Source organism: Primulina huaijiensis, chromosome 16, assembly GCF_012295235.1.
Source record: "Primulina huaijiensis isolate GDHJ02 chromosome 16, ASM1229523v2, whole genome shotgun sequence".
Lineage (NCBI taxonomy): Eukaryota > Viridiplantae > Streptophyta > Magnoliopsida > Lamiales > Gesneriaceae > Primulina > Primulina huaijiensis.
In genome coordinates this window covers 228,712-249,738 of record NC_133321.1, presented here as the reverse complement: position 1 = coordinate 249,738, position 21,027 = coordinate 228,712, and the positions used below count along the sequence as shown (strand labels likewise).

Genomic DNA, 21,027 nt, shown 5'->3' with positions numbered 1-21,027 from the left:
GAGGAGGCAAGTGAAAAACTCGAGATTTTTGCAGTGTTTTCTNTTCTAGCTTAAAAACTTGTGTTTAACTATTGTTTGAGATTTTATTAGGCCATTTAGGAGCCAAACTCTTTCTTTTGTTGGAATTTAAGGATAACCTAGCCAACAATTGTTTGAATTAATTAAATCATCGAATATTACTTTATTTTTATTATATTATTGTTTTTCCTTGAATTATTGAAGCCTAGCTAGCTTTGATAATATTTTATATTGCAAGTGGGTTCGAGAGAATAATTTGCGATATGAACAAGTTATATAATATGTTGATTTACAATTTGCATAACATATGAAATTGAATACACGTTGATATTCATAGTCTAATAAGTCGAAAGCTAAGAAATTCTATAAGTCATGCATGTAATTCACCGTTGAAAAATAATTGAAGACATTTATATATTTCATCGTGTCGAATTAGTTTGACAAAGCTTGAGAATGAACAATAGTTGGGATTAATTATTGAAAATTTCGAGGGGTAGGTGAACCGAGATTCTCAACAAACGTACTTCCCATTTGACTTTTAAATATTCAATTTACATTGCTTATTTAACATTTGAGCCATTTAGTTATTTAAATTACAGTAGTTAACAAATCATTTCAAATTATTGTTTGCTAAAGAATATATAAGTAAAAATAATATTCGTGTAATATAGTCTCGGTGGAACGATATCCGTATTTTTTACACAACACTATAACTTGCATCGTGCACTTGCGATCACATTGAAATTGAACTTTTCAGTTGTTTTTACTTGGGATTTTTAGTGCAAGAAAAGCTCGATCAATTTTTGGCACCGTTTTCGGACACTGTTAATTCACGATTGTATTTTTAGTTTTTTTATTTAGTATTATTTCATTTTGTTTCTTGATCTGATACCTCTTTGTTTATTCCAAATATTTTTCCTGGTGCATGCCAAGATCACTTGAGTTTGAATTTGAACAGTTTCATCTTGAGATCGAAAGAAATTTTCGCAGAGTAAGACAACAACAGTGAATCAAAGACAGATTGGAAAGGAACCAGCGCGAGGTGGAGCGTCATGAAGAGCGGTGAGTCGAGGAGCCAAGGCACATACCAATACTTGTGGAAATATTTTGAGAAAGACCGATGAAGAGGAATACGAGTTGTTGAAGGAAATGACTGCTAGTAGTTATCATCCTTAATCTGAGAGAAACAATCAGAGGAGAAATGCAGGAGTACACCAGGTAATTGATTTTTCTTTTGTTACTGGACAACCAAAGGCTTTGAATAGAAAGATAGACAGTCTGAATGTGAGTGGCAAGACAATGTGCCTTCAAGAGATATTCTGTGACAAATGTGCAGGTAAGCATTTGCGAAGGATTGTCAAGATGGAAATCCTTTCTATGTGCAAGATGAGGCACCTGCAAATCATGTAGGTACTCAAAACCGCCCAAAACCGTCCTAGGAACGACCCATACTCGAACACATACAATTCTGGATGGAGACAACATCCTAATTTCTCATGGGATTGTCAAAATAGTCAGAGTCGCCCACAAGGAGGCCAACAATACGGAGAGCATACGATGTATGTATTTGAGGCTCGAGAGGAGAAGTCTAATTTGGAGCATATGATGTAAAAATTTATCTCGTCGACTGAAACTAGGCTACAAAACCAGGATTCATCGATAAAAGGGCAGGAGAATCAAATAGAGTAGTTGGCCAAGATGATTGCGAGTAGAGAGCTGGACACTGAAACAAATTCAAAAAGAAAGTGAATGCCATTGAATTGGGGAATGGAAAAGTGCTAAATCAAGAGGAGAGTGAAAAGAGAGAGAAAGAAGAAGAAGCTTAAACGCAAAAAAATAAGCCTTCTAACTCTTCACATGCACCCACTGCATAGTCAAAATTTTTATTCCTCCACATTTTCCTGCAACACTTAAGAAAGCAAATATCGATGCGCAATTCGGTAAGTTTCTTGAAGTCTTTAAGAAATTGTATATTAAAATTCCTTTGGCTGATGAGTTGATGCAACTGTCTAACTGTGCTAAATTTTTAAAGGACATCTTAGCAAATAAGAAGAAATTGGAGGATTATAGTACTGTGAACTTAACTGAGAATTGCTCTGTATTGGTACAAAACAAGATCTCACCTAGGCTAAAAGATCTAGAAAGTTTTTTATTATTTGCATTATTGATGATGTTATGTTTCATAAAGCTCTATGTGTAACAGCCCAAAAATTTAAAAAGTCCACGCGAACCACATGCATACGATTTATTAAATTCTTTGTGTATTTCAATTAATTATTTTAATTTCATTAATTAATTATGTTGTGCATTTTGACATGTTTAAAATATATTTTTCTACATGGTTGCATTAAAATGTATTTTAAAAGGTTATTCGAGTTGCGATCGAGGAACGGAGACCGAGGGCTGAAAAATAGAAAATGATTTTTATTAAATAGTTGTTTTTAGTTATTTAAAATATGGGTGATGCTTTTTAGTATTTTTGAAAATAAGGGATTTTGAAATGATTTTATACGTCGAGACGTAATTTTTATCGGTGTTGGATTTTTAAAAAATATGAACGTTTTGGCAACCTGGCTAATAGATTCACAAGCTTTATTAAACAAAATAATTTTTATATTTTAATTAACCACTAATGAGCCTAATTAAATTTATTAATATGCCTAAGCCTTGTTAGTAGATTAATTAAGTATATAATATGCAAAACCCACCCCATAACCCATTCAATCACACGCCTACTCTCCTATCAATAAAACAAAATCCTCCCCAAACTCTTCTCTCTTGATATCACACGGCACACGCATATCCTTCAAGGAAAAGCATCAAGTTTTGCTTAGGATTTCAAGTCAAGGTCTCGTCGTCATCGTTCTTCCATTCGTCAACGTATATTCGTGCGTTAAATACGCAAAGGCACGCCATATTTCTTTCTTCAAACATATATCACACCATATTAATTATCTAAGCATATTTTGACGGAAAAAATGGCACGCAAAGTTGTTATTTTCGTAACTATATGTATACGTGTTCTAAATTTGTGTTTTTTTATTCCAAATTCATGTTATTATGTGGTTAAGGGGGATGCCATGTTAGGAGTATAATTAAGGAGGTTTACACGAAGTATTAGGTTCATAAAACTCAACCAAAACGTTGCACAAACATGTATAAAACAAGTTGGGACCGAAATCGAAACATCTTGATCATAGGGGCTCGATTGAGGGGGAATTTTCACTTAGCTTGGCTGGGGCTGGACCAGGGCTAGGCTAAGGTCATGTGTGGGTCAAGGGAAGAGTCCTATCCATGCTAGGACTCGAAAATCAGGGGCTGGGAGGAGTCCTTGCCAACAAGGACTCCACCCGAGAGAAATTATCAAGGACAGGCGCAGGTGCAACAGCTTGTGCAGGAAAAAGAGGCTCGGCTAGAGGGTCTGGGTTGGGCTAGGCTAGGTCCTTAGGGTCTTAGGAGGGTGCACAAGGGCTGGGCTAGGGTCTGGGACGGCTGGGTTGGCTGCTGGTTTGAGGAACGAGAGGAAGGTGCATGGCAGTAAGGGTGTGCGTGAGGTTGCTGTCAAGCCTCAGGGGTTCGGTGCTCGGGTTTAGGGGCTTGGGTTAGTCTGGACTTGGTCTGGGCATGGTCCAGGGAGTGTTAGGTTCATCAGGGGTCGAGTGGTTAGAAGCTGGTAGTGTCCTAGAGGGAGAAGGAGTCCTATTATCCAAGGGAAGGCTCACCCACACACACAGAGATTTTGGGGTCAAGTTTCAGTGCGTTTTTGAGCGGGCCAAGGCTGGTTTTTTGGGCTGGGCTTGGTCAGTAGGGTCACTAGGTGGGTTGGCTAGGGTTTGTCTCAAGGTGGCTTGGGCGCTGCTCGAGTAAATTGGGAGATGGCTCGGTGGTTTCGATTAAGTGTCAATATTTCAAATTTCAGAACAAAAAATAGATCCATGGGTCCACGGGTGTGGCTCATGACTTGTAAGGGTAGAATAAGTCATAAAACGGTTATGTTAAAAATTTGGGATTAAAATATTGAGTTTTGGATTTATCAGGGATTTAATCGCCACACGAAACACTAATTAAAGAATTAATTGAAAAGCTTAGTTTTAAGCTTTATAAAATTATGAAAAATTATAATTAAGCTCAAATAATTATTAAAATTCTAATTGTTTAATTTGGGAATTTTATATTAAGTTTTGGTTTAATTCGTGATTAAAACGCATTAATATGTCATATTTAAAGATTAACTTAAAAGTCGTCGAATTAAGCTAAATAAAAATATGAGAAAATTCATGTAAGCTTAAATAATTATTTGGGACATTTTAAAGTCAAAGAAAGTAAGAAAAAGTCAAAAACATAAAATTATACGTCCAAGGGTAAAACGGTCTTTTTACACCTAAAAATTAGTAAACGTCATGGCAGTGCTCTGAAAGTTGTTTTGTATGCTATTATAATTGTTTCAAATGTTTATGAATTTTTACATGTTAAAATTATTATTTTTAAATGTCCATGAATTTTTATGATTTAAGGTTGACATTTAAAAGACATGTTGTGTGATTGGTTTCAAAAATAAAAATGATATGTTATACATGATTTTTTATAAAGTGATGGAAATGTAAAACGTTGAAGAAAGTGAAGTAATTGTGACTATAATGATGTTATGTTGGAGATATCGTGAGGGTTATGGTCCCAGTGGGAGCCCAACGATCATGTTTCCAGTGACACCATTGAGGATATGAGGATAAGAATGGGGATATCGTGAGGAAAAAGGCCCCAAAGGGAGCCCATTTATGGGAGAAGGCCCAAGAGGGAGCCCGACGATCGTATTTCCATTCGATGAGGATAGGCTAGGGCTCAGTTGACCTGTGAGAGTGTCGCTGATGTCCCTCGCCGCCCAGTACTGTGGTTACATATAGATGGATCCATCAACTTTTTGAGGATTGAGGAAAGTCACAATGAACGATCTGAATTCAACAAAGGAAAAGGAAAATGTTATGATCATGATAAAATGTTTTATGTTATGAAATGAGGAAAAGGAAAAATGTTGAGGATTAAGTTATGCATCATGAAAATTTTTACGATGAAAAGGAAAAATGTTGAGGATTAATGTTATAGGAGGTCTTGATGGTTGACCTGACTGGAGTGAAGGTCCACACGACCCGAGGACCAGCGCTTCTAGCTTTCCGCATTTATGATTATGATTTATGTTAAAGATTTTTACGACTTTTTATTTATGCTTTTGAGTGATTTTTGAGACAGTATAGTATGGGCTGTATTTTTCAAATATATAGTTGATTGTTTTATTTTAAAATGGTTCAAAAATTTTTTATGCATGTGATTATGCATCTCGGCCGATTTAGTGAGGTTTGGAAAAAAAAATTTCTAGTATTTTTAAGCAAAACGAACACCAGACGTTTCACTATGTGACTTTGGTGCAAGTATTAATTTGATGCCCCTTTTGTGTTTAGGAAACTTGGTCTGGGAGAGCCAAAACCTACGAGGATTTCATTGCAGTAGACAGACAGATCCGTTAAGTAACCACATGGAGTGATCAAGGGTGTTCTGGCCAAAGTAGAGAAATTTATTTTCCCTTCAAACTTTGTGGTACTTGACATGGACCTGATCTTAGGAAGGCTATTTGTTGAAACGGGAAAGGCTATCATTGACATTCAAGAAGGAAAGTTGAGATTTAGAGTGAGAGAAGAGGAAATTATTTTTTATGTCTTTGATGCTTGCTTTAGAATTGATTCTGTTGATTCACTTGTTTGCAACTTTGCACAGGACGCTGTGAATGATCCACTTGAGGCCACACTCACGAGTGAGTTGAATGAGAAAGAGTTATAAGAGGCACATTCTAAAATTGTGGCACACTTGAATGCATACCCTCCATGGAAAAAGCAAATTAGAATGAGACTATAAGATTTGGGAGATAAAAGAGACTTGACTCCCCAGAAGTCAAGTATAGAGAAGCCACCAACCCTTGAGTTCAAACCTCTACATCCACATCTGAAGTACGTATATTTTGATGAGAATAATAATTTGCATATTCTTATTATTTCTTCTTCTTTGACAGATGTTAGGATCGGTTAAGGATGGTGATGTGTTTAGAAGGAAGGTTGAATAAAAATTTTGATTTTTGTAAACTTTTTCGGATATAAATCAGTTTTTTAAGGAATTTGAAACGACCTCGATTTTTTTCTAATATTAAATCATAAATTCTAAATTACTAAATAAAATAATTTAACATAATCATGAATCATAATAATTTAACATATGAAATCTCGAGTGTATAAAATAAAATCCTAAATCATCGACTAACCAAAATTCCTAAATCGACCTTTGAAAAGATCAACTAATAATAAAACAAAGCATAAAAATATCCCTAAAAAATTATTAACATAATTTTTAAATCATAAATCTATCTAGCTAGTGCGGAAACATCAATGCCCTCGGGTGTGTACTGCTGCACTCGATCTACTCAATCCTCAGTACTTCCCATAAATCATCAAATCCTGCATAATACAAACCTAGTGAGTCTAAAAGACTCAGCACGTTCTAAACATAGATAACAAATAATATATATACAATCACATGCATTAAAATCATACTTTTATTTAAAATAGGTTTTGAACATAAATAAACCATATAAAATCATTTTAGCATAATTAAATCATAAATCGTAAAATCATTTTAAAATAACTTTAACCATAAATAAACCCTTTAAAAATCATTTTAAAAATAGCTTTAATCCTCATCATAATCATATATTATAAAATCATTTTTATCATAAGTTTCCAATCATATATCATTTTGGGTGAAGTTTGATCCTTGAAAGTGACTAGCTTTTATCCTTTCGTCGACTGCAGTCTTAGCTCCACATGGTCCATGGGGGTGGGCACTAGGCACCACCATAGAAATACGATCGTCGGGGTCCCTCTGGGACCTTTTCCCATAGACGGGGTTCCTCTCGGGGCCTTGGCCCGTAAACGGGGTCTCTCTGGGCCTTGGTCCGAATATGGATTCCCTCTGGGCTTTGGTCCTCAAGTCATTTCCACAAAATCATATATATCATATATCATATCATTTGATACAGTCAATTCACATCCCTCAAAATATTTTTCTTTTTCTTCAAAAATCACAAAATAAGACAGCTTTCCAAAAAATAGCATTTTAGACAGTATAAATTGCACAGCTTTACCATAAATCATAAAAATACATATTATTTTCAAAATCACCATTTTAAATCTTATAATATCATTTAACAAGCATTATGATCCTTCGGGACGCAGCCAAGCTTTTTTGTATTTTCCTAAGCGTAAAAAGACCGTTTTGCCCATGTACTTAAAAATTATCGAATTTATCTTTTTCTCACTTTTAATGACATGAGATTATTTTAAATAATTATTTAAGCTTAATTATAATTTTTCATAATTTTATAAAGTATAAAACTAGGCTTTTCAATTAATTATTTAATTAACGTTTCGTGAGGCGATAAAATCCAGGATAAATCCAAAACTCAATAATTTGATCCCAAATTTCAAGAATAGCATTTTTAATATTTATTCTGCCCTTCCCAGTCATGCGCCACACCCGTGGACCCATGGATTCAATTTTTGCCTTTCAATTTTCGAAATTGACACCTATATGAACCCACAGAGCCATCTCTCAATTTACTTGAGCCACGCCCAAGCCACCTCGAGCCAAACCTGAGCCAACCCATATAGGCACCCTTCTGACCAAGTCCGGCCCAAATAACCTAGCCCTAGCTCTCTCAAACCCTCCTGAAAAGTGACCCCAAACCTGCGGACAAGCTATCCCTGCTCGCCAATCATCCTAGCTAACAAAGACTCTTCCAGCCACTTAACCAGCGACCACCTCGGACCCTCACTCACCCTGGACCACGCCCAGCCTCGTCCCACACCAGCTCAAGCCCTCGGACCAGCCCCTAACCCTCGCAACTCTCCCTGCACGCAACTAAGGCCCATGCTGCTACAAACTCACGCCCAAAGACTCCTAGTGACATCAGTACCCTTCCAGCCGAGCCACCACCGAGCCCACCTGACCCAACCATCCTTGGACCACGCCCAGACCAGTCCAGCCCCTGGAACCAACGCATGAACCACCCTCACACAAGCAACAGCCTAGGTGCTCTCCTCACGCTTCCATGTTTTTCCTCGAGCTAGCAGCGAGCCCACTTGCACCAACCCTTGGCCCGACCCCTACCCATCACCCTAGGACCCTGATGGACCACCTGGCTTGAGCCCAGGCCAGCCGCAACCCCTCTTCTCAGCACCTCTCTCTTGCACGCTCGGGAAGAGTCCTTGCTCAAGTGGACTCTTCCCTAGCCCCTCCCCTTGAGCCCTAGCCATGCTAAGACTGCACCTGACCCTGAACCTGACGCACGTCTAGCCCAAGCCCCAACCCAAGTCCTAGTCACACCGTGAGCCACCATGCAAAGTAACGAGCCACAAAAGCCTTGTGCAACCAATAAAAGCCACGGTCCCTTCTTTTTTGACACCTACGGTTTCTAGCATGATATTTCCTTCAATTTTATCATGTTTTGTCCATAAATTAATCATATTTTTATCATGCATTGGCAGCGCGTCCGTCGGAATCAAAAACGTTTTTCATAATAACGTAAAATCGTCGCGTTTTTGAAAATATACGATCCACCGTAAAATAATCGAACAATCATATTTTTCATGCATAAAAAATTAAATCAAGAATATTATGATTTGTATGATGTTTAAAAGAGTTTAGGAACGTGCCTTTGCGTTTATAACGCTCGAATACACGATCTTCGGCGAGGGTGCGACGTTGGACGACCGGACGACGAAGAACACAAGATATTTTCTTTCCTCCTATTTTCGAAAATATAGTGTGTGTAGTGTGTGTGGAAAAAGGCTGGTGGGAGATGATTTATGAGGTTTAGAAGACCTAAGTAACCTATTTATAATTAATTAATAAGTTAAATGGGTTTTGGTTTTGGGCTTGCATGCTTAAGGGTGATTGGGTCTATTTAAATTAATTAAATTGGTCTCAATAACACTTAATTAATTAAATAATAAAAGTTTATAAAAATTAATTTCCATAAAATAATATTTTTGATCTTTTAAAACTCCTTATTTGCCAAAAACCGGCTTTGCGGGAAAAATCGAGCTCAACTCGTAAAATAATTCGACCTCCGATTTTTTTTTAGAAAAATTAAATCATTTTTAATCATATTAGGAAGCCTTGCCATCATTTAATGAAAAATAATTATTCATGTCTTGGTCGTCCTCGGTCTCCTTTTTCTCTGCCTATTATCGAATATTTGGGTAAAATCCTTAATTTCAAGAAATCATGTCATATTATCATTTAATCATGCAATCATGTCATATAATCATATAATAAATATCATTCTAGCATTAAAATCAATTAAATAAAACAATTAAGCAATTAAAACAATTTTGCATGCATGTGGTTTACGTATGTTGGTTTTTCGGACGTTACAGAATTGATTCAAAAAACTTGTGTGTCGATATCAATCAGTTAACGAATGATTATAATGTGTAAATAAAATGAAAGATAGATTGAATAAGTTTGGATAAAGTATTGAAAACAAAACGAATAAAATGATGAACACAAAGAATTTTATAGATATTCAAAGTCCTCAACTGCTCCTACGTCTCCCCTTCTATCTCAAATATATGATTTGACTAAAAGACTTTGATTGATTTCAAAGATTTGTAATAACCCACTTCCGTTGAACTTATACAATGTCAAACTGAAACTCTTAGCTTATCTTCTTTTCTTATCAGTTTGATAACTGAATAGCTCTAGTAAGCAGCATGAATGCTACGTATATAACAATGAAGTAAGAGCTAAAATATGCGATTTGTAAACTGAATCATCTTTAGAGTAAATCACAAATAACTGATAGTTTCGTTTTGTCTCGTAACCTTTCTTCAATAGAACTTCTCAGCTATAAATATTATTTTATTCCAACGATCACATTGAATGCATTTAATGGTCAATATCCGTTGAATCGTCTGCTAGTCCATGTAGACGAATTTATTTTGACAGATGTACGATGTATCAAATAGTTCTTTACAAACTGTCAATTTTTCTGCTGAGTATTTCAAAATACAGCTGATGATGTGACCAACTGATCAGAGGTCAAACTAGTCGATTTTTTAGTTTAGCTGTACAACATCAGTTCTAACTGATGTCTTCTCAGTTTGAGTACTTCAGTTGAGATAGGTCTTTCAGTTCAGTTTTGTGAAGTATCCAGTTCTGATATTTAATCTGTTTACTGAGCTTCGACACTTATTTATCCTTATAAGAACTTTAGCCTATTAACTTCAGTTTTTTTTATCCATTTAAGTCCAGTAAGTCTCCTTTCATTTACGATCTCTCTGTTACGTCGGTTCAGTTTTGTTCTTCAGTTATTTTATGAATTTGTTTGTCAAACTCTGAAACTTATAAATTCCAACAATTGGGCAATCAACAGCTTTATGTTCTTCTTCCTTGCATAGGAAGCACTTGTATGTTCCCCACATGCACTTGCCAAAGTGTAAGCGATTGCATTCCTTGCACAGTGGCCTCTTTTCATGTTTTGGTGCTCCAGGCTGTGGTGGCTTCGGTTGCCCCGGTTTCTTCCATTGTCTTTTGGGTTTTTGCTGCCCTCAAGCTTTAGGAGGTCCCGTGAACTGTCTCTTATTCGGCTGAGAATTCTATTGGTGTTGCTGCCTCTTGCGCTGCATCTCGAAATCAATATATTTCAGGGCTTGCTCAGTTTGGAATGCACAAGCAGTGGCAGCTGCATAATCCGTCGGTCACATCAACATCACATCACGACTTATAGTAGGTCGAAGACCATCCATGAAGTGCCTCAGTTTCTCATCAGTTTCCCTAGCATTAAGGGTCACAAAGTGACAATCCCTATCAAATCTGCTAATGAACTCAACAACAGTCGTGTCTCCCTGACGGAGAGTCATGAACTCCCTCTTCAAGCGTCCACGGACATCGGCAGTAAAAAAACTTCTCATAGAATATATTCTTGAATTGCACCCAAGTGAGGGTGGCCAGATTAACTCCATGTTCAGCTCCTTCCCACCAAAAAGAAGCATCATCTCGCAGCATGTAAGTATCACACCTAACTCGGTTTGCATCCCCCATATTCAGATAACAGAAATGCATCTCAAGAGATCGAATCCAACACTCAGCAGCAAATGGGTCGGTAGTGCTAAAAAACTCCTTTGGACTCAGCCTCCGGAACTGATCATACATATCGTGCTGTGGACTCAGAGCCTGCTGAGCCTATTGCTCAAAGAATCATGTCATACCCTCTAGAACACGAGTAGCAGCATCCCCATTAGGAGTGAGGGTGCATTCCCTTGACGATCCTCATTAGTCTCAACTTGCCTATCGGTACTAAGTGCACGTTTAGGAGGCATTATATCTGAACGTTTTCCAAATTCTAAACGTGGTTACATGCATTTAAATCTAAGCTTCTAATAATGCAGCATATAGAAATCCCTTTTTGAGCAACTTTAAGCATAAATATCCTTTAACTTCAAAAAACATTTAAACATGTAACTTAAGCATATAAACCATGAAAACATGCAGGTACCATCATAAAAACATTTAAAGCATTTAAACTTACAAACTTGAGGCTTGACGACTGAGCTTTTCGGAACTGGCGGTGACACAACCCTTTGCAAGAACATTGCTATGATACCAACTGAAACGTTCACTACTCATTTTTTTTTAAAATATACTAGAATTTTTTCATCCTATGCTTTCGGCCGAAAATAAATGTACATAAATAAAATTTTAAAATACTTTTGCACCAATTAAAATAAACCAACCAACCTGTTATTTGAAATCCAAAAGAACACCATTCAAAACACGAAATCGTAAACCATCAAACCAAACCTAAAACTAGCATTTTTCAAAGAAAAGCATAAGAATCTTGCTCCTCTCAAAAACCACTCAAACATCAAAAGTCATAAAATCTTTAAAGTAATCTTAATGCGAAAAACTAGCAAAGTTTCTTGGGTTATGTGCACCATCAATCCAGCTAGTTCAACCATCAAGACCTCCATCATCAACAAATCATGCTCACCTGCATCGATCACACCTAGTGAGTCTATTGACTTCACAAACCTTAACCATGATAACAAATAATACATATATATTCACAAGCTACACTGAAAGATACTTTTAATAAAATAGCTTTTTATGAACATGCATAAATTTAAATATTTTTCCTTTCATTATAAACATTTTCTTTCATCATATACGTATATGTTTTCATTATTATTTAATTCAGATCGTTAATTGTGACTTTCGTATCAGCTGTAGGTAGATAAATCCATCTACGTATAACCATGGTACCAGGCGGCAGGGACACCAGCGACACTCTCACTCGTCAACTGAGCCTTGGCCTTAATTATCATCATATCATCGTATCAGTCACAATCAAATCACCTCCTTCAACCTTTCATCACTTATAAAAACTCATGCATATATATCACTTTTATTTTAAACCAAGCATGCAACACGTTTTTTTGCATTATCTTTCGTCAAAAAATTCCATAAACTTTCAAAATAAACATTTTAGCATTTATTACAGCATTCAGGGCACTTCCAGGACGTCTAACATTTTTCATGTGTAAAATGACCGTTTTGCCCCTGAAATCCTAACTTTCTCAAGTTACCATTGGATCTAAAAAAAGACGAACTGAATCTATCCAAACTTACCATAACACTTTAAAACACACCCATAAATATTTCTTAGACGTAAACTTAAGATCCTCGACTAATTTTCTAATTTGTTTTAAAACTTAAGCGTACACATAGGTTTTAACCCGAATCGACTAAAAAATTAACCAAATTTTACCAAACTTGAACCATAGCTTATTAACATTTCACTAACCCTTTTTCATCCCAAATCAAGCCCATGAAAAAGCCTAAGAAGCTACTGAATTTTCTGCACTTATTTTTCAAAACCCTAGCTTGATCAAAACCCTAACTTGCCTCGATCCTAGCCCTTAGCCGACCCAACCAGACCTTATGTACCCCTCTTAGGACCATGACCGAGCCTTTAGCCACCTATTGGAACAACCTATACAGCCCTTTCACGTGGACGTGCTTGGCTTTCTCCCAAACCCACGGTCGCGGCTAGGAAGTGGCCTAGCCGTGCGCCTGCCTTATCTAGCCGTCCCTTAGCCTATCTAGGACCCTCCCTGTAGCGCCCTTAGCTGAGCCACTACTAAACATACTAATAAGAATGCAACATTAAATCTTAATAATAACAATTAAACAGAGAAAACCAAATAACTTAATCATCTTACAACCCAAATGAAAACAGAACAAATAACAGCAGTCTTAAACATTAATACAACCATATCGAAAACATAATTTTGAACGAGAAAAAGATAAACTACAAAAACCTCCACTGAATCACTATCTAAAACCCAACTGCTCTAACCACTATTTTGGTCATCCGAACCATCCAACCTAAGACCTGCCCCTTGGAATGGGGTGCCCAAGATGAAAACAAGGACGTGAACGACAATCGCCCAATACGAGAATGTACGAGTATACAAACTGATATGATGCATGCCAAATGCAATATGTTCGGATATCAAGGATCAAGTCAAGAATCTCATGTTCAGTCTAGATGCGCCTGAGTGTGTAGTCTCTGATATGCCCTAGGAATGTTTTGGATCCCACACTCATCATCAAGACATTGACCTACAATGTCCAGGTCATCAGAGCCGGCGGGTCCCGTCAGACACTGTAGCTCTCGATGCCCCATCGCCCACAATACAGAATAAGGCTGAGCGGCCCCAACAAACGAGGTATATCTCAAAAGATATCAGGCTCAACATGATATGTCATGCATAATATGCAAAAACAGTAAAACATGTATCATGCAACAGATAAATATGCAACATATAAGTGTGTATACTACGCTTGGATTTCTCAGTCAGTACATCACGTACCTCACTAAAACAATCTGACAGAAAACTCTGAACCTAGACAATACCAACAATATGAAATCACTATCAAACCAGATCCTGAATTACAGAACATGCTATAAAGTTCTTCCTAAAGGCTTTAGGATTATACCTGCGTCCGTCGTCAGCCCGCTGATGATGTCTCGATCCAAGTTCACCGACCCCCCTCGAGTCGACACTAGCTCTGAAACTTCCCGACACCAAAGTGCCCTAGAGACTAGCTAGAAAACCTTAGGTAAATGGCTAGAACTCTCTCTGAAGGATGCGGAGTAGGAAACAAAAGAATCAACTTTCATTTATAGGCTGCATCCGGATTATTCCAGAAAATCCGAATCAATCTTATCTGTCACGTGTCAGAATCTCATTCGTCTAGTAAGATTTCTTGAGATAAAGTAATATGAAGTAGATCGGGTTATCCATTTAAAATTTGGTGGATCTCAACAACTTGATCCCGAACTATCGTTAACAACTCTTTAATTATCTCTTAATTTGTACTTCATTCAAAATAAGGATTCGAGTCATTACATTGCCTCATCCCCCTTAGGACCCTTGGGCATGCGCTAACACCAGCCAGAAGCCCCAGCCTTCAAGGAGACCCAAACCGAAACCCTAGTCTTCTTCAAGCCCCAAATTTCGTTCATCTCTTAGTCCTCTCCTTTCTAGCCTTTAAACATGCACCTAAGGGTCCCTAATCCCTCAAAAATTCATCTCTTCTTATTGCTCTAGTATGGCAGCTCCTTTATGCAACATAAAGATGGATTTAGAAACATAAAAATCAAGGTTTTGACATGTACAAGCCATAAAAACGAAAATAATGAAAATTGTATAATGTAGTCATGTTAAATACACAAAATATGGAATGAACGATGAGTGAAGAGAGATTAAGACATGTCTTTGTGTATTTTAAGCACTAAAAACGAATTGCGATGCGAGGAACGTTGGTGAAGAGACGTGGGATGAAACCTTGCTGAATTTCCTTCAAACCTTACGTGAATTTGCTCTCTAAAATCCATGTGTGTGCGTGTGCGTGCTGCTGATGGAGAGCCCTAGGGCTTTTTGTTTGATGTGTGCGTGTGTATGGTGTAGGTAGGTTAGGGTTTTAGGGCTTATTTGATATATAAAATACTTGGTACAAGTTTAGGTCCAATAACCTAGTATATCCATTAGATAGTAGGAAAATTATTTTGTTTAGGAAAATTTTTGAAAATAATAGCCGAGCCTCCAAAAAGTCCTTATTTTCGGAAAAAATTAATTACTAATTTAACATACGACTCGGCGCATAAAAACGCCTCAAAATTTGTCATTTTCAAAAATACCTTTCAAAATATACCATACATTAAATAACTAAAAATAATAATTTAATAAAAATATTTTCTCTTTATGGTCATCGGTCTTTGTTACTCGATCGCGTCTTAAATAAATTTTAAAACATAATTTTATGAATTCTATTAGAAAACCATATTTTAACCATGTACACATGCCTATCATATTCAATAAATGAAATTAAAATAATTTAATTAGGAATTTTTCATTTTTCCTAGATTTGCATGCAATTGGATTACGTTATCGCATTTTGGACCTTACACCATCTCTCTGATTCTTGTAATTCGGTCACTTCGCTTTCTCCGTCTTTGATGCTTATTCGGGTTGTTGCACATTTCAAATGTCAGCACATCCCAATATTCCTCGTCGGCAATCGGGTGAAATCTTCCTTCGTAGGTGTCTATGTATTCACTCATCTGAAATCAATGTTGTACAAGTTGTATAGAATCTAATCCATACCATTTGGCAATACATATAACATGTGAACACGGAATTCCAAAAATAGTCTATTTTCTGCATGAGCATTCGTTTAGACTAAGGGTAACAACATGAACGCGTTCACCCCGACCTTGTTGCCCCCCATAACAACATATGCCGATTAGTCTCTGATCTCAGTACGAGAAACAATGTGTTCACTAGATCTCACATACCATTTCTCATACAGTCGAAATGCATAATCAGGCCAAGGTTGATTGCCCTGAGTTATACGTTGACTTCGTGTGATATGATCGATGAAATATTGCACGAAACAATTGAACTTCAACTGAACTAATGCTGATATATGAAGTCAGCGAGCACCTTTCATAACAGAATTAAGACGCTCAGACATGTTGGTCATCATAACTCCACGTCGCCATCCCCAATCGTGAGCAAGATTCCACATGTATTTATCAATTTCAGAGAGATAAAACAAAGGCTCTCGAGTCGAGATTTTTAATTTCATCCATGATGGTATCAAATTTGCGTATTCGATGTTGTGTGTCTGCTTTCCAACATAGATCCTTTAAATGCACATTTTTTAAATGTGTATTGAAATAGAACATGCATATCTAAGACCAAAACGATGTACGCCACGTTGATTTATAAAATCAAGTATCTCTTCAACAACATTACATCATGATGTCTATCGGAGATAAGGAACACACATGTGGATCCTCGAACCACATGCTTGAATAAAGTTCGAAAAACCATTTCTAGGAGTCATGTTTCCTCATCGACTATTGCAAATGCTAAGGGTAAGATTTGTTTGTTTGCATCTAAACCCACAACTATAAGCATCTTGTGCTTATACTTCATGTACAAATGAGTATCATCAATACTAATTATTTAGACAATGTCGGAACCCATCTATACATGGTATGAATTCCCAAAACACTTAATTTAACACCTTTAATGCAGAATTGTATGTTGGTCAATGGTTCCATTTAGGGATGGCAATGAGTAGGGTATGGGTCGGATTTCATACCTCCATCCCCATACCCATTTATTAAATTCATCTCCATACCCATCCCCATACCCATCGGGTATTGAATTTCATCTCCATCCCTATACCCATCGGATTATCGGATACTCATACCCTACCCAAATACCCAATTATCATATACAATTGAATNCTTTTAATATAAAAAGCATCGTTTTCTTTAATTTTCAAATTTATGATTATATGTATTGAAAACTCCGAAAATCGGTAGATTGACTGATGAATCTTTAGTATAAATAAATATAATTACTATATATATACAAATATACATACATATGTATATTTGTATATATTAATTTAAACGGGTATTCGGGTCGGGTGTGGGTCGGATTATATCAAACCCGCCTCCATACCCGAACCCAAAAATACCCATACCCGATTACTTAATTATTTAATCGGGTCTAAAAATCCCTCCATACCCTCTTCTATTCGGGTTGGGTATCGGATCCTCCAACGGGTTCGGAGGAAATTGCCATCCCTACTTCCATTCCACAATAGTTCCCTGATTATACTTCACAAGGGCATCCATGTATCTCGGCAAAAGACGTACTGAACTCTCCCATGTACTATATATATTTTTCACCACTAGCTTTAAACTATACCATGCTTTACCATATGAGATTTGATAATTATGTCAATCGTTGACAAGTTGAATAATATATTTAATCTCACAAGAAGGATCACACCAAACAATACATGTAAGTGTTTTTAAAATTATATTTTTGTCCAGTTTATGGTGGTCTAACTTCACCTGGCTAGACATACATGCATGTGGACCACTATATTTCGTCATCTTAAAATACCCCAATTTTAATTTTAACGATGGACAAAGACCCCTGCTATAGTTGATATTTGAATATCTATTCTTAAAAAGAACCTTCCACAAAGTCTTTGTACTCTCCACCACTTGGTATTCACGTCGAGCAACCCCAATTGAATTGTCCTTAACTACTCCTATAAAATGCTTTTTTTTTAAAAAAAAATCATGTTTCTGCAAAGTTCTCTTCTATCAGCGTTGTAATAACTCAAATTCGAGGCAGATGAAATTCCAACAGAATCAGTGCATTGCTCGTCATATTTGTACTAAAGAATTGAGGTACATCATATAAGAATGTATCAACATGCGGGACAAATGGATTAATATCAGAAAATGTGGCATTCATATCATCATGCTCATCTTCATCTGTTTAACTAGCAGTTCTATCAGGTTCAGGAACTATCTCGGTGGCGTCAAGGTGAATATCTAATGACAACTCACGCGATCTTTGTTCTTCAGGTACGACGTGTCAATACATGACCTGATCCACAAGTATGTGCATTCATTGAACAATCGATACCTGCATGATTTGTGTCAACCGAGTATCATCCTCTTGCACCAAAATCCCATCCTCGTGTGGAAATCGACCAGTAAACATTTACTTCTACGGTGCCCATAATATACCGATCCCATTTCCCAGTACAATACTCCGAATTAGAATAATTTTAATATATTGGTCCGAAAAAATCAGTAGTAGAAGTACTAGTTTCATCATTAAATATCATTGAATTGAACCCTTCAGTTATCTGTGGAATGTATGATTCAGGAACCTCAGCATGTACATTATACTCGATGAAATCTGTTTCAATATTCAATTCAATACACCGTATTTCGTCATTAAAATCCAGCATAAACTGTAAATTATTTTCATCATTGATGTCAAGATGCACTTTTACACAATGTGACTTGTCCATGTAGGAATATTTTGCTGAAAATTTTACGTTAAATTTTGAACTTTCAATATTTTTCAACCGGTACACTATTTTTCGATTCACGAAAATTAATAGATCGTGATAGTCGTGTTTCCGTCAATGTTGCATTACTATATTTTACAGTGTGATGTTCTATAATAACATTACCACATACGAATAAAAGAATCGAGACATTATCCATTCCTACATAAAAATTAAATAGATTATTAAGAAAAGTTGATATAAATTTTTTTTAATTACAATTGCATAACAAAATATGCAATATAATAAATAATACATAATAAAAAATTTGTTTACATATGCTTTGATTTTTATTTTGATTAATAATAAAAAAATGAAAAATATTCTTGATGATAATAGTAATAATAATTTTATTTTTATTTAATAAGTTAATAATAATAAAAATTTATTATGATAAATTTCATAAGGCAAAACAAATTAATAGTAATATTTTTTTTTTACATAATACTACATAAAACAACAATAATATTATGAATTAATTGTACTATTTATTCGTATTAATAAGTTAAAAACAAAAATAACAATATTTATAATAATTAATTTTTTATTATTTGTGTAAAATAAATTAATCATAATACTAATTTTTTTATATACTATCTATATAAAACAATAATAATTATAATAATAAGCATTATATTATTCTAAAATAAAAAATTGTATTTCTTATTATACTTCTTATAATAATAAGTTTTGATACTATGCATGTGAAATAAAATAATAATAATAATAATAATTTAATTTCGAAATAATCGTGATCAATGATTATAATAATACATTGAAATGTAATTAACCATTTTAATCATAAATTAGATATATAAGATAATGATTAAATCATAATTTATATTAAAATATTAAATCCACATAATTTATATTAATACTTACCTAGAAGTTCAAAATAGAAATTTTACCTGCAAAAATATAATCATAAATAAATAAATTATCGGTTCCAATCAAACTTGAAAGACAAACTTAAATTATCGGTTCGGAATTTTTTTTCGAAAAGGCGATATAAAAACTAATCAATACATAATAATCAAAATATTTCTATTATAATTGAGTAATAAGACCAAACATGTACAAAGTAATAACCATAAAACAACTCGTCTTACGGTTTAAGAACTAAAAATATTAATCAAATTGTTCATTAATTTCTTCCTCAACTGATTACATAGTCAATTCATTTAAACTTTTTTTGCGACATGGTTAATCAGAAATTTTTTTTTATAAACTTTAACTTTGAGAAATTTCATTTTACGCTAACTAATATAACCAGGATAGTCAATGATTTTATAAGCAATGTGCATTTGAAAAATATTCATATATTTTCTTCGAGTAATTCACTCCATCAATTATCATTTTTTCTTCTCTTGGTAATGAAAATTTCCCAAAATAAATCATCCTCGTTAACATCAGAAGAGAGATGTCGTGCCTCGCGTCGTGCTGTGCGTCGATGACTTGCGGGCTCTGTTCATCGGTGGCGTCCAGCATCACCAAGCGCTCTGCGAGAATCGCATACTGTGGACTCTTCGGGTTGTCTTTGATCGTGTCTTGGGTTCTTAGAGAAGTAGCTTCACCTTTGCTTAAAAAATTCTCCTGTGAGTTTTTTTTTTTTTTTTTTTTGTGATTGAAATTGAAGGGGGGAAGTTTTGTGGTTTTGGGGGTTTTTTGAGCAGGGTGGGGAATGGGCAATCAGTGTTCTTTGTATCGTGCTTATTTTTGGGTTACTTTGGTTTTCTTGGCATATTTGCTAGTGGGTGTTCCTTGTGTGTGTTGAAAAAATGATTGCATAATAACTGTTTTATGTTTTTTTTTTATGTATGAGATAGGTCAAAATGAGAGGAACGTGTGTTGATGTGTGAATAAATGAATTGATTTATTGGGTTTCTTGTTTATGTGAATGAGATTGTTGGAATTTGTTTATCAGGAATCGAATCAAATTTGTATTCATTTGCTTACTTTGTAATGGAGCTAGAAAGTAGCTGTTATTGTTTTAAATATTTGTGCAGGGCCCTGATTTTCCTCTTTAAAGTTTACAACTTTTGTTTGTTGATCGGTCCGTACATGCATGAGTTGCCTGGTTTAAGATCATTCATGCGTGCAGACTGAGACGCTGGTATCGTCTTTGGTGTAATTTGTAGGGATAAACACTTCAGACAACCTCTCAAACGAATGGTATCAAATGCAAGCCGTTCTTCGTGTCAGCTTGGGGAATTTCTTGTTTTTTGGAATACTAGCCCTCATAATGATCGGAGTGAAGGATCAAAACGACAAACGTGATTCATTGCATCACGGTGGATGGATTGCCAAGATGCTGGTTTGGACTTTGTTGGTTATCCTCATGTTTTTCCTCCCGAATGCCATCATATCGATATACGGTCTGCCTCAATCCCTTTTTTGCAATATGTTGCATATTTCATTTGTGGAAGTTTAGCTAATATATTT

General features: G+C 35.7%; 1 protein-coding gene across 1 annotated transcript in view; it reads left to right on the top strand.

Annotated features, from left to right (window-relative positions):
- The window catches only part of LOC140962059 (uncharacterized), a 101,546-nt gene that overhangs the window by 79,020 nt on the left and 1,499 nt on the right, over positions 1-21,027 (top strand). Inside the window, exons 2-3 of the mRNA XM_073420907.1 lie at positions 19,991-20,180; positions 20,724-20,960. Coding sequence (XP_073277008.1) covers positions 20,006-20,180; positions 20,724-20,960 — 412 coding nt within the window. The 5' untranslated portion in view covers positions 19,991-20,005. The remainder of the gene's footprint in view (positions 1-19,990; positions 20,181-20,723; positions 20,961-21,027) is intronic.